This window comes from Azolla caroliniana, unplaced genomic scaffold (genome assembly GCF_043228905.1).
Source record: "Azolla caroliniana isolate FFs.n. ecotype wild unplaced genomic scaffold, voAzoCaro1.0.p SCAF_300, whole genome shotgun sequence".
In the NCBI taxonomy this organism is placed as follows: domain Eukaryota; kingdom Viridiplantae; phylum Streptophyta; class Polypodiopsida; order Salviniales; family Salviniaceae; genus Azolla; species Azolla caroliniana.
This window is the reverse complement of record NW_028230735.1, coordinates 1-15,152: the sequence shown is the minus strand read 5'-3', so window position 1 is coordinate 15,152 and position 15,152 is coordinate 1. Positions and strand designations below refer to the sequence as shown.

At 36.8% G+C, this 15,152-nt stretch overlaps 1 protein-coding gene across 1 annotated transcript; it reads left to right on the top strand.

Annotated features, from left to right (window-relative positions):
- Positions 1 to 1,570: 1,570 nt before the first annotated feature.
- On the top strand, positions 1,571 to 14,543 carry LOC147848603 (protein ENHANCED DOWNY MILDEW 2-like). Its single transcript, XM_087338319.1, has 19 exons — positions 1,571 to 2,199; positions 5,419 to 5,559; positions 5,662 to 5,758; positions 5,831 to 5,890; positions 6,763 to 7,076; positions 7,194 to 7,296; positions 7,415 to 7,519; positions 7,756 to 8,003; positions 8,089 to 8,190; positions 8,600 to 9,067; positions 9,143 to 9,290; positions 9,370 to 9,471; positions 9,878 to 9,970; positions 10,458 to 10,499; positions 10,935 to 11,045; positions 11,477 to 11,548; positions 11,631 to 11,749; positions 12,238 to 12,301; positions 12,392 to 14,543. The coding sequence occupies exons 1-19, from the start codon at positions 1,808 to 1,810 to the stop codon at positions 14,147 to 14,149; spliced, it is 4,539 nt and encodes a 1,512-aa protein (XP_087194445.1). The 5' UTR covers positions 1,571 to 1,807; the 3' UTR covers positions 14,150 to 14,543.
- Positions 14,544 to 15,152: the final 609 nt, after the last annotated feature.

Sequence of the window (15,152 nt, the reverse complement as noted above, 5' to 3'; positions counted from 1 at the left end):
ACATCAAGTCTTTAAGCTGGTTAGGCCACAACTTGAAGTTGTTTGAAGAAGTGCTTTACACTTATCATGTTAATAGACTATAGCTTTTAACTTTTGAAATGTTAATTTTTATTTAATAAATATTTAAAAATTGTCCTAGGTCTTTGCAACTTGAAGTTGTTTGAGTAAGCCACCCAAGTTGTGGTTTGAAGATGTTTATGTTGCAAACCATTTACGCTTTTAACATGAGGTTATGTTGTGATTTGAAGTTGTTTAAATTGAGATTTTTTTAATAAGTTAAAAATTGTCCTAGGTTCAAGTCTTCAAGTTGTTTAACTTGCACGTTGTAGCTGTTCAAATTGCAAATTGTTAAGTTGATAGAGGCTCATACTAAGCTAAATTGGACCCTTGAAAGTCCAAGGTAAACTGAACCCAAAACCATTTGGAAATTTGAATGGAGAAAGCATACAAAATTCTAGTGCAAGTTGATAAGTCATAAGGTTTGTGGTTTAGTTTGGCTCAAGTTGGCTGTTGAACTATTGCTAATTGCTACCAATAGTTGCAAACGGACTTCGTTTTAGCTAAAACGCGTCTTTTAACAATCTTCGGGAAACAAATAGCAACGAGGCCTTATGCATATCAACTAAACAAAAGCATTATCTATACATTTCAAGTGGTGATGCAACACAATTAGATCAAACTAATGATTTTATGATGCAACCTTATTAGTCAAATTGATTAATTATGATGCAATCTGATTAGATAAAATAGATAGATTATTGTACAATGTAAGTAGATTGAATAGATTGATTATGGTAAAACCTAAGTGGACCAATCTAACTAAATACTCTTAAAACTAATTTCCCTAACTTTTCATTGCAAGAGTGCAATGTTTTAAAGAGGGGGAGTATGTTATAGCATACGGGCATGCCCATATAATATCCTGTGGTAAGATTGTATCGTAGTATTCTATACACATGGATAAAGTGCGAGGGTTAAATGAGAGTGTAAAGAAGGGAAGGATTACTTTTAATTTTAATCATTGGGATTGAGACAACCCATGAAGGCCAGTGTGTGAACTTGCATGGGGCCCTTAGGTCTGGCTATAAATATGAGGCTTAACTTCCCTCATTTGGTCATCTCTTGACTACGTCAAGACTCTGTCCTTGTGGTGGATCAACTCTTGTAGCGAGCGTGCCAGTACCATGTACGACTCGACGCCACAACGGTGGTATGCGATGCTGATCAAGGCTAGAGTCTGTCTCGATCCCTTTGCTCGGGGGTGGTCGGGTGGATCGGCACCCTTCTTTCTCTCTCTCCTTTCTTATCTATTTATCTTTTATATCCTTATCTCATTCTTACATTAGGATCTAGCTCGAGTGAATCAAAACTATATAATCATGCAAACACATCGGATTATCATGCTAACTTAGCAGATTATTATGGTATCAAATCAGATCAACGCTTTAATTATGATGTTGGCACAATTACTCCATTATTAAGCATTATTATGTTTCATTCAAATAGTAAGGGTTTAGAACCCAAGCTTAAACGCACATGTTGTAAATTACACGGCTACTGCCAAAAATTGCAGGGATATATTTCATTAGATTGACGAGTAATCATTTGATTCATCCGTTCTGAGGGAATATCGTCTACCATGGTGGGCAATTTTCACCTGATGTCGTCCATATTGATCTAAAATCTCCACCATTTCTTCTCAATTCAAATCGTGCTTCATCCCCTTTCTTTGAATTAGGGTTCTCTTCCTCTCCCCATTCATCTGTTTTCTTTTTCAGGCTCTGTCGTCTATCCTGTGTGTCTTCCTATGGCTGAAGACGAAAATGCAGAGAACACACAGAATTGTGATGGAAGAAATGACCTCAATTCTAATTCTTCTTCAGATGAGGATGAGGATGACATGGAAGTGAATTGTGAAAGTGTTGGAAATTACTGGTTAGAATATGAAGATGAAACACCTGTTTCTTTCACTACTTTACCTTACTTCAAGGAAGAGGAAAACCATGATACAGATAAAGACAGGTTTCTAAAGCTTAGTATGGAGAACAATGTGTTTCGGAACCCTAATACAGAGAAACCTGTGTATTTGAGAGGAATTAACAACAATGGGATGTTTCTATACCTGAAAGCTCTTTCATGGAAGCTTGGGCTGAAGGAAGATATGAAACCCATCTTTTATTTGCAAGCAGAAAAGAACTGGTATTTCTTGTTGCGTCTTCTTCGTTGTTTTCTTTCTTTGTGAATGCGAAATTTGGATATATTGACGTTTATTAGAAGCTTAAATTGGCCTATGAGACAAATGATGGGTAAATTCAAGTTATCCATATTTATACAAAATCAAATGCTTTAGGTTTTGTGAACATATGTGATAATGATCTTGATGCAGGCGTTGAGATAGTTTACATTGAAACGCGTAATTATTATGAATGGGATTGGTAGTGGTACGTTGATATGGATAATAGTATTCAAGGTTGATTGGAGCTGTGATGAAGTTCATTGAGTGCATCTGGGTGTCTTTGGGTGGATCAGACATGCAATTAATGATGTCCATGATCTATTGCTGGTATGGCACATGTGCCTTGTATCCTGATACTTGTGTAATAGATTGGATCAGACATGAGGAGCAACGACAGTTATGTTCTGGTGCTCCCTCCACCCAAGAAGACCTTTCTTTCGGCTCTGATGCTTCTTTATAATGAGGAGTATGTCTCGTTTTGCCATGATCTCTTCCATTCTTCTTGGATGTGTCCAAAGTGCTCTGTTGTAGGTTCGAACTCCAATATGTAGCTCTGATTCTATTGTCTCATAGGCTGCAAATCCCTATTTGACGGCCTTGCCATTGATGATGATGTGGTCGTCATAGTAGACTTCCTTCTTGCCTTTCTTGTGGAATTGTAGGAAAAATTCACAATAAAGGGTTTTAAAAGCCAATATAATGTATAAGTTGGGTTGGTCACTCATAATTACGTTAGCATAGGATATGATCTCAGCGGAAGGGATTTTAAACCCTCTTTTATCTATCATCTACAGACTGAAGGGTACCATTTAAATGTGTGAAAAAGATTGAATAGGAAGATGTATTCTATTGGATTTTTTATAGACATACACAAGGATGTACATTTACAATACGTATAATGGCCCAGATTATATCATGGGGCACCAATATTTTGCTCCTTATAACTTGGGAAATTATTGAGATTAAAGGTCTCCTTAAATATTTCCAGTTATTTGCTGTTACAAATAGGTCCCCAGGTTTCTACTCCATAGAGAAGAATAGGTGTGACAATTGCATCAAATAGCCACAATTTAGTTCTTGGTACTTGAACCTGCAAATGTTCACATTGTCTTTCAGGAGCACCAAGGGCTGCAAATCCATGAGAAAGTCTAGAACAGGCAGCCTTCTGTAAGGAGAACCTAGGCACTATGACTGTTCTCCTAGGTATGTGTAGGATCGTGTATATATGCCACCCTTTCCTCACCAAAGAAGAATTTTGGTTCTGATCTTGTTGCCCGTGCTTGACTGATGTTAAACACCATCCCTTAATTTAATCTATGTTTACCAACAAACCTTTGTCCATAAAAAATGATTTTAGGTGTTTACATGTCTTTGTAGTTCCTCTAGAGGATTGGAGATAAACACAGTATCATCAACATAATAGTAATATTTGTATGGTATACCCACTAGTCATGCCCCTGAACTGCTGAACCATACATCATCTATATAGACACTGAAGAAAGTGGATGATAGTGGGCATCCTTGTTTTACTCCAATTCTGCACAGATTCCCCATTGCATATTTACAGGGATACCAAGGGCTTCTAGCCACTGCATGAGTAGAGCATTTGGTCTAGTGCTGAAGGCTTTTCGGATATTGTTAGACATTTAAGGAGACCATAATGGTCTAAACTCTACGATGCTCAACATATTAAAACTGTTTCTGTAACCAATCAATATCAGTCATAAAAGGAAAATATGTCTTTAGTACATTAACTTTCTAACAATGAATGGCTTGGAATGTAATCTGAATCATTGCTGACGATCAGCTTTGGTGTTTGCTCATTGGAATGTGTTAATCTGCTGACAGCTGTAGCCGACAGACACAATAGGTTGAACATTCGGTCAAGAAGATTGTGGTGGAGAGATGGGTTGGTCGACACTAGTTCTACACTCAGAAAATAGTTGTACAGAGATTAATTATTACGATTTAACATACGCTCTTGATCAACTATTAGATATAATATAATCTGTGCAGCAGAGGTTGGATTCGAACATACGACACGACGACAGATAGAAACATACACAGAGTTGTCGACACAGCAGATACTCGTAACTACCAAAACTTATATTAATCAAAATAGACCGATACCAATACAATGCTCTCGGTTCCTTTTTATAGGTGACCTGAGAGTCTCTCTCCAAGATTTACACTTGCCTTGTTCGGCAAGAACCTACAGTTATACAAAACTGTCCTATTACTATATTTTTTATACTTGGCAAAATTATATTATATTTAAATTCTGTCCTTTCATATTCATACGATTTCCGATCACTGTTCATACTCTTCAACTTCGACTCCAACTCCGATTCCTTTTCACATTTGTCCGACTCCGGGTAGCCGACCGGCTAACATATTGGGGTAATATTGTATGAAAAGATTGTTAGGATGAAGAGGGTATCTTTGATGCTGTGTGATGATGGTCTGTGAAAATATGCACATTAGAGTTATGGCTCCAGTTGGCATCAGTGGCGTCAACTACAAAGAGAAATAACTATATTGGGCTTGACTGCTGAGCCATGAATTCATTTTGGTTGGGATGTTTGTAGACATGAGGAGAGGAAGTGCTCAATACTCACCCATCCACCAAAGCAGGGAACTTTGTCTTGGCATGGATACTACTAAGGACACTCCACAAGCAAAGATCCCAGCTAAGTTGGATTCACAGACAAGTAATGACAACACTATCCTGGGATCACAGCTGGAATGTACATGTCTTCATACAATCAAAGCCATCATCACATGGCAGCAGGGACACCGTCTTGCTAGGACATTTCAATATTGGATCATCCATCATGATTATTTTTAGAGGGCAGTGATTTGAGTTCCATTTAGTTTTCAAAACTAGCGCAGAAAGACATTTATCTTTTATCTTTTATCTTTTGTTATTCTCATTTTATTTTACGATGGCCCTTTCTCATTATTTTTGAAAGACTATATTACTAGTGTGATGAAGACATGCTATGTTGAATGACCAATGCTAATAAGTTGATTGAGAAACATGCTATGAGAAGGCCATTTCTGGTAAGCCTATTGATAGACATGCTATGTTAAACGACCATATTCTCATAAGCCTAGCTTCAAGTTTTTACTTGCAGAGATCATATTTCGGATGTCATTGAGGCATGTTAATTTTATTTCAGGATCACGTTGCTAAAACCTTGTAAGAGCTATGAGGAAACGATTCAAAGCATATTAATTGTTGCTCACTTCCTCAATTTTGCTCTTGTCTACCCTGATGCTTCGGATAAAGGTGCTTGGGAGCATGTGCAAGAATTGTTCCCGTAAGTGTCTATATGGTTAATGCATCTACCTGGATATTTCCATCTGATTAATCTAAAGTAAAATTTGTCATATACATAGCTAAGATATGGTTTGATTGGCAGTTCTTTGGAAATGGAACTGAGCCGCGATGAGTTGCTTTCACATTTGCCCGTCATACAACATCTTATCTCTTCAAATAGGCGCTTGGCTACCTCCACGGTAGTTAACCAATTTCATCTTTATTTGATATTTAAAGTATATCCATATTTTACCAATATTGTGAGTACTCAGGTGCTGCGGTCTATTGATCTAGGATTGTCGACAAAGGCATTAATGCCAGCTACAAATGAGGTCTGTATTTTCGATCTTATATCAAGTAATGTGTTTAAAATAAATGCATTAAAACGGCAGTATTTGAGATGAAGAGAGGCAAAACCAAGAGTTGGATTTGTGGAAGCAGCAGTGAAAGAATATGTTGGTTGGATTGGTAAAATGTGTTTATTTGAATATTAATAATTGTAGTGAGCTGGGGTCTTTCTCCAAATAATTCATGTAACTTTTGCATTGCATAGAATTGTAAATATTGTTAGCTCCCATAAGCCCTTATGGATTTTTGGAGATAGCCCTTGTCATCTCATTTTGGACTGTCCCATGTTGGAGATTTCTCAATGGTAGGAGTTCCTATCTATCTAAAAGATCTCAACTGTTTAGATAACTACATTCTTTGGGAGCCTATATTTAGTTATATTTATTTAGGTTTGTAACTCTCAAAAACAAGTCAGCATTTTAAGATGTAATCTCTTCTTCGGTCTTATTGGCCATTTTGGCCTCTAATATAGCTTTTTTTCATTCTATGGTCCCCACTACATGATTCAGCACCTGTCTATCAGAGACTAGGATCAGACACAGGGGTGGCCTATTGGTCCAGTAGATAGTTTATCTGCATGATAAACACTGCGAACTCTTCTTTTCCCATTCTTTCTCCACGACAAACTGATTCATCAGATTTTGAATCCTGGTCTCATTCTGCATCTCACATTGATTCTACAAAATTTTCCCGGTATTGTTCTGACATATGTACTTAAGGGGTCTACATTTTGATCTAGTTGATTTATCTTCTTGCTGTAATCTATTTGCTGCTACCATGTTTCCAACATTCTAAATGATCTTGCTTAATTCTTTGCTTGTTTTATTGTTTCATTTTTTGTCACCATGATGATCAGCAAAGTAGAAGAAATCAGGTGTTTACTTCTGGTGGAAATAATGAAGGTATGGTATATCACAAGGACAAAAAATGCAAGTTGGAAATGGGATGTCTACAGTCTGATGAGGAAATTGGTGGTTTTGGGGAAGCTGTAGAAGAGTCTGATGAGGAAATGGATACTTTTGGAGAAGATGCAGATGTATATCAGACTGGAAATGGAGAAGATGCGGATGTAGATCAAAATGGAAATGGAGAAGATGTAGATGTAGATCAAACTGGGGATCTTTCTGAAACTGTTTGCTGTATTTGTGATAATGGTGGTGAAGTTACTAGGTAAAATGCATGAATGTGCATCTATGCTTGCATTCCCCTCTTTACTGGCTAGAAATACCAGATGTGATATCTTACTTTAAAGCTATTTTTTATCTTCCTTTTTTTGGTGGACTGCAGCTGTGATGGTCCATGTATGAGGTCATTCCATGTGCACAAAGATGCTCAAGGAGCTGAAGATGTTAGTTGCTCAACATTGGGTTTTAGCAAATCTAAAGTTCAGGTTTGTAAGGAGTTATTGGCATGCCATCTTACATCTTGAATTATCAGAAGAATGTTGTGTGTTGGCAGTGTTTCTTTTTGTTTGGAAAAAAAATAGTAACGTCTCCTTTACTTTATAGAGGATGGATAAATTCTACTGTCCAAATTGTGAAGCAAAAGTACATCAATGCAATGCATGTGGGGAACTTGGATGCTCTCATGAGACCATTGGTGCTGCTCAAGAGGTATCGTTCTTTCAAAGGTGATCAAGAACTCCTTTATGAGGGATCATTGTATGGGAGTTCACAGCTTCAGAAAGTTAACAATATTGATATTTCTATAAGGATAGCCATCTCATTCACATTTCAGCCACACTAGAGTCTTTTTATTGTATTCAAATAATTTAATCCAGTCTTTAAAGATATGTTTAAATACATCTTTATATCTAAAATTAAAGATGAGAGTGGACTACCTTTTGCAGGTATTTCTTTGTGAAACTGCTATGTGTGGTCGTTTTTACCATCCTATGTGCATTGCTGAAATTACTCTACGAGATCATGATAAAAGTGAACAAATTGCTCTGGCTGAATCCATAAAAAAAGGAGAAGGGTTTAGTTGCTCCATGCATATGTGTTGGAAATGTGGAATAGGGGAGAAGGAAGAGAGAGACTTACAATTTGGCATTTGCCGAAGATGCCCAAGGGTTTGGCATCGTGCATGTCTGCCTTCGTAAGTTTTTAATAAATATTATAGTCTATAAATAATCTACTGGCATGATAATGTTCTATTTTGACTGTCATGCTATGTTTTGCAGTTCAATTCTATTTGATAATGAAAGTGATGATGAAAGAGGAGAAGATGAGCCTACAAGAGCTTGGGATGGCCTTTTGCTTAATAGAATTCTTATATATTGCAAGTAAGCATTCATGTTTTTTAAAGTTGTCTTTTAGTAAGATAAGCATATACCACACATATTCCAAGCTCTATTGACAAAACAGACTAAACAGTTCATTTAACAAAATCGAGTAGTCCTAATATAAAGCATTGTCACTATCTGATTTATAGTTATACCCTTTGCTGTAATTATCTCATTTGTCAACAGTTGATTGTGTCGTGGAACCTTGTCACTATTTGTGGGCCCCATTTTTCTCATTCCCATTCGGTTGTGCACTTCTGATTATGATGTGAATTCAGTTATGTAATTATTAAGAGAGATCGTAAGGCATCATTGTAAGAAGATCCCTGCATGGAAAGCTTTTGAAGCTTTGATTATCTCTGACTTTATATCTTTTGGTTCTATATTTTGGATTTTATATATTTGACAGCCGGCACCCTATAATTTCTACACTTGGTACGCCTGAAAGATCTCATGTGAAATTTCCTGCAAGCTACAAGTCCACACCTAAAAGAACACTAGGAAAAAATAAATTAGAGCAGCTGGAGACCGAAGTAAAACTGAGCAAGATAGTTTCACTGAAGAGAAGTCAAGATAACTTGAAGCCCACAGTTGAAAGGAAAGTATCAAAGACATCAGAGGGTGATGCTACTTCAGCAGAGAAGAAACTGATGAAGGGACCACAAACTGTTTTTGTGTTAAAAGGACTAGGTTTCCCTACAAATCAAGATGACAATTTACATGAATCTGGTGTAAGCGCAATGCAAAGAAAAAGTAAAACTGGATTAGATGGTTCTTGTAAATCTACAAATGAGGCAACTTTGCATCAGCATCTGCGAAAAAGAAAACCACCCACTTTCCGAAAATCAATTATAATCGGCAGTGAAATACAGAGTGTGTACGTAAAAAACTATATAAACTGTAGTTCTAGTCAAGACTCCATGTGCCCTAGCTAATAGTTTATTTTAAATAGGGTGGATAGCATCATTGGAAAAGCAAAAGCTGTGGTGACAATTGAGAGTGTTCTAAATAAGTATGAAGTGCCTATCAACTATAGGCGTTTAAACTCTCAAAATGCTGATAGAAAATATTCTTTGGTCAAAATCGAGTCCATAACCAAGGTAACTTCCAGCTTTATTTGATGCCACCACATCAATAAGCTCCTAACTCCACAAATGTTCTGGTATTCGTTTGTTGCAGGGTATGCGCAAAGCTTTAGAGATCCTTGAGAATGGTGGTAGCATAGAGGATGCAAAAATGAAATGCTCTCCTCACTTCATCAAATATCTGGAATGTTGCAGGGTATGGTTTAAAGAGTATACCATTCAAAGTTTGTAAGGTGGATAACTTCTAGAGATAATGATTGCACTAAACTGACAATGCTAGAAATATTAAATAACATCGTGAATGATGCAAAAATTCCATTAGCTTGAGGATGTCAATAGGACTGTTACTTGAATTGAATTCCCCGATTCCTTCTATTATACATCTAAACCAAACCCAATAAAAATAATAGCTGAGAAACATGTTGAAAGCTTCATAAAATACCATTTAGTGAACATTTTTGGTGGCTGACTTTCAGATATGCTATTTGTTGCTTCTGTTCATTCAATAAAATTGTTTGGTGAATTGCATGGTCATGGTTATGAAAAAAGCTAAGAGATTATTTCGTATTCTTGTTGATTTCGTTTTTCTTGTGAATGAGCAGAATGATTTGAGAGTTTATCTGTCCCCATTTCTTTACGGAGCAAGGTATACTTCCTATGGTCGACACTTTACAAAAACTGACAAACTTGAACAGGTTTGCATTATTTCGTTCTCTGCAGATTCATGCCTTTTTCATCCGCGTTCATACATTGTTGGTATTTCAGTGTATTTAGTATATTAGCATTTGGCCATGTGCCTGGTATTTTTCCATTCTTAATTTGTGCTGGTGCCCTTGTAAATATATGCACTCTCTGCATGTGATAATGTACTTAAAGTGCGATTGAATTGTTTGTGGTCTACTAAGTGTAAAGTTAACTAAATTAAATTTGAGTTCGAATGTGTGTCTTGGTGTAATATGTATATTTTTAATATTTTTCTGTTTGCAGTTTCATGCTTTCTTCATCAATGTGTGTTATACATTATCATTTGTTTAATTGCCTGTGCAAAATTATGACAGAATGAATGTAAAAACTTACTACATATTTAGTGGGATTTCTTGATTTGCTCTAATCTGTGTCTTCAGACCGAAATCTAATGCACTTCAAAAATTCCTTGGGTGATTTTGTATCTTATATTTACAGATTGCTGACAGGCTACATGCATATGTTGATGAAGGTGATATGGTAAAGCATTATCTTATCTTTCTGAACTGAGCTACTATTTGCTAGTTCTCCACTTAAAGATCTTCTTTATACAGTTCATTCTTAACAGGGTTGCAAAATATAAATCTGATCTGTAGTTTGAACTGAGAATACAAAAGATCTTTGTTATGTCACAATTTGTAACTTGAATTGAGAATACAAAAGAACTGAGAATCTGATATATGTGTAGGTCTTTGTTATGTCACAGTTTCCTTGCAAGAACACTTATACATTACAAAAGATGATTAAGTACAATGGTACACTGTACATGATGATATTTTTCTTTTGGGAAGTGTTCAAGGCAATTGCAGAAGAGTGCAAATTGTCTCTTTTTATCCATTACATACTGTACTGTTAATTATCCTGGTTTATTTCAATTTTATGCTAGAAGTTCTTGAATTCTTTTTTATTCTGTAGGTGGTTGACTTTTGCTGTGGATCAAATGAATTCTCATTACTTATGAAGGAAAAACTGGAAGAATCTGGGAAAATTTGCAAATATAAAAACTTTGATGCCATTCAGACGAAAGTAAGTTTGTCCTAAGATTGACCCACCTATTCCATGGTGCGGTTTGCTTTCCAAGCTCTTCATTTCATCCTCATTAGTTACTTCACTTAGTCATGGGGTGTGTACATGTCTCTAATAGTTCTGTTAATGATTTCACTTTTTTCTCTTTCTATTCCTGAAAGACTATTTTTATGATGTTGATTCCTCTTTACTAGCAACAAAGTTATAGGCTTTACATGTACTCATTAAATTTTAATATGTAAATGTTATGTGATTTGCTTAAATGCAATGCTGTGTTCTTGGTTTCATAATTACTCCTAATAGTTGTGTAGTTAAAAATGAGGTTTCATGAAATATGGAGTTAAACAAAAACTTAGAGAATAATGGAATTAGAGATGACAATCTAACATTTACACCATGGCAAGTTGCCCACTTACAAACTAAAGTTGCAGAATGACTTCAATTTCACAAAGAAGGATTGGTTTAAAGTGAAGCCAGAGGACTTGATTGATGGAAGCAGGCTTGTGAGTTCTCCTTATGAGCAATAATGATGAACTAGTGCTAGCTTTCTGCTTAATGCTTAGTAGTTTTTTAAATATATTGCAGATAATGGGATTGAATCCTCCTTTTGGAGTAAGAGGAGCACTTGCGAACCAATTTATAAATCACGCGTTGAAGTTTAAACCAAAGCTTCTGGTATTCATTGTTCCCAAGGAAACTGAAAGGTACATCCAATTTCTGTTAAGTGGAAATTTCTTCCCATACACAAATGGATCTTGTTGTTTGGACCTCCTCATAACCCTTACTATCCAAGTTATAAGTACTTTTAGACTCCAATATAGCCGCAAAATGGACACAATAGGTGTCTAGGAAGCAAGGTGAAATTTCATTTACCAGATGCAGATTTCTATTCTGGTATTGGAAAATAAATCATTTTGGCAAAGTTTTCTTTAGTTCATGAAAATTTTGCATTATGTTACCTATGCAGTAGCTGTCTGATGCCCTTGGAGGTACAATCATTTCTTGTAATGATTAAAAGTTCCAAGCTACTTTTCAATGATGTTTCTTGAATGCAATTATACATGTTTGCCACAAGTATTCATGGTTATTGAATAATAGGGCTTACAATTCTAAACCCTAAACCCTCATTTTTTTATAATGACCCATCACACATAATATGGTTTTACTACAATGCTATATAGTCACTTTGCAGGCTGGATCGGAAACCTGAGAAATATGACTTGGTATGGGAAGACCCTGACCTCTTACAAGGAAAGGTTAGCTCAAAGACAATAATTTGTATCAGGTTTTGTTCACACAATGTCATATTTCTAATGAAACCAACTGATCCAAATTGTTGCTTGCAGTCATTCTATTTGCCTGGCTCTATAGATGTTGATGAAAACCCGTTGACTGATTGGAATGCTGTTGCCCCACCCCTGTATTTGTGGAGTAGACCTGATTGGGTATCCAGACACCGTCAAGTAGCTTTGGAGAAAGGTCACATCTCAACAGAATCAGATACACGGTTTATTGGGATGCCTTCCATACCACGCCAACAGCCTCGTTCTCCCTTATCAATTCCAGATTTCTTAATAGAGAAGAAGAATAAAACGGGAGGGAAGATAGTGGAAAGTGTTTCGGACGAAAAAAGCAAAACATTCACCAATTTGCATGCTGCACAAGAAAATTCTCAGAAGATAAGTCGTAGAAGTTTGTCTAAGGTAAAGGACATGAACAGAGTGGATAGTAAATTTCACCGACGAAGTGATTCAAATGCTGTAGCTAATGGAGAAGCACTGACGTTCAATGTTATTGGAAGAACCTCATCTTCTAAGTTGATGGACACACAGAAAGTTGGTACCAAATTTCTTCTACCAGGTAATCTTGATGACGTTGCTAATAAAGACACTCTGAAATTCAAAGTGACATCAATGAACAAGCCTATCTCTAACGATGCCTCAGACAAGTTGTCATTGCCAGAGATAAGAAAAACAGTTGAACACCTACCAATTGCAGGTCAAGAAGTTACGCATATGATTTGCCTTTCCAAAGAAAATAGGAAAGAAGAATCATCTAAGCAGAAGGCATCTGAAGAGGAGGATCTTCATGCTAGAAAGGTTGATGGTAAGAGGCTGAGTTCTTGGCAGGAGCCAACAGAGAAAGCAAGACTGAGTTTAAACTCTAGGCATGATATTTCCTTGGAGGGAAGGAAGTCAAGTGATAGGCTTGACAGGGAAGGTAGCTCAAACCAGGGCTTGCTGCCAAATTTTGACAGGAAATCATCTGTAAGGCATCAGCCCAAAAACGATGGTGTATTGTGTGGAAGAATATCACCCAATAGGCATGGCAGACATGAAACTAGGAGGTGGACTGCAGACAGGTCTGAAAGGGAAGATAGGTGTATCTCAGACTTTACCAAGTTTAGAAAGATATCATCACCTGAGAGATCGCATCGGCATAACTTGAGTTCTGTAGTGGACCTTGACATGTACTCGAGCAGAGATGCACAGATTGATCAAGATAGAGATTATATGAAAACCACCGGAAGAAAAAGTCGTAGACAAATTTCACCTGGCCGAAGATATTCCCACGAGGTTCTGGAGCCAGTCAACTTGAGCTATTTTGATCAGGATGCGATGAGGCATGAGACATTCAATGCCCAGTCAATTGATGGACAGAGAAGAGGTATTGAAAATCCTTCACGAAGGTCTGGTAGAAGGGATGATGTGTATCTGAGAGGACATTATGGCCACGAGTATGATCCAATTAGTGGACTATCTACTAAGGTTGTACCTGAAAGGAGAGGAACCTTAAGCTGTAACGATAATTATTTGGAACTGCCAATCGGGGACATGTACAGAGGGCAAGTGGATGGTTACAGAAGCCATTACAATGCTGGAAGTGTGTTACCACAGCAGAATCAAAGCCTTTCACATCGTGGTGGAGATTGGCCAATTACAGTTCCACAATACTCATCAAACTATCATTCTCTCATTCCTAATCCACCACGTGACCACATTGTCGGCGTCAACCGTTCAGACAGTCTGCTTGGTGCACAACCTCCTATGAACTTATCGCAGTATCCTCCTCCTGGTCAAACACCACGATATCAAGGGAGATGATGAGGCTGGATTTCATGTGCTTACCACGTGCAAGTTTTCTCTTATCGCAATCATTTAATGATACTGCCGTACAGCATGTTACCTTGATGGTATTCTTTGAAGTCCTATATGTTGCATGAGCTTAATGGCTTCATGTGAATGAAATACATTGTACCATGTGTAATTGCTAATCTTGTCCTTGAAAATAAGATTAGATGAGTGGAATGTGTGTAGTTATTTTTTCAGAACCAGCATCTGTGATCTAATGCTGCAAAATCATTTAAGTATTTTTACTCTTGAATTTGATCTGCTAGTATCAGCATGGAACAGTTCCCAACAGGGAAATCTAAAGTTGTTTGAAAGTGAATTGACGATGTAAAAAATCCTAGCTGACTTGTATAATGCTTTTGTATGACTGAGGTTGTTTTTCTCATATCTTTATGAAATTTTGGATATGCGTAGAATTTGGGTTGATGGTTCTCTGAGTGTCTGATTTGAGTAAGAAGCCCATGGCAGCACACTCCGAGTACACCCCATGGATATTAGTGACTTCTGTATCTGTATCATGTTTTATAAGGCTGAATATGAATATTTCTAAGATCTGAAAGTTATATTTGTGTAAGAAGTCTATGGGAGCACTTTGCAAATAGTTCATCTGAATTGTAGTCACCACTGTATCAGGCTTTCTATGAAGGTTAATATTAATAGTGCAAAATTACACAGGAAGTGCATGTCTTAATGACATTATATGTGTGTTTCAAGCGTCAGGGCGGATAGTTCGTTCTTTATAAAGGTTAGAAAAATCTTGCAGATGCAATATAGAGGCATAGGTGGGATACAAAGAGTAGATCATGTATAAGAGCCAATAATTCAAAACAAGTTTCCAAGGGGTGAAAAAGACAACAATAGTATGATTAGCACTAATCTAGATATAGAAATTACTGTAGAGAGGAGATATAACAATAATGAATATCTCTAGTCTTCACTATCGTGATTCTTTTCCATTTCATCTAAAATCTCTGAT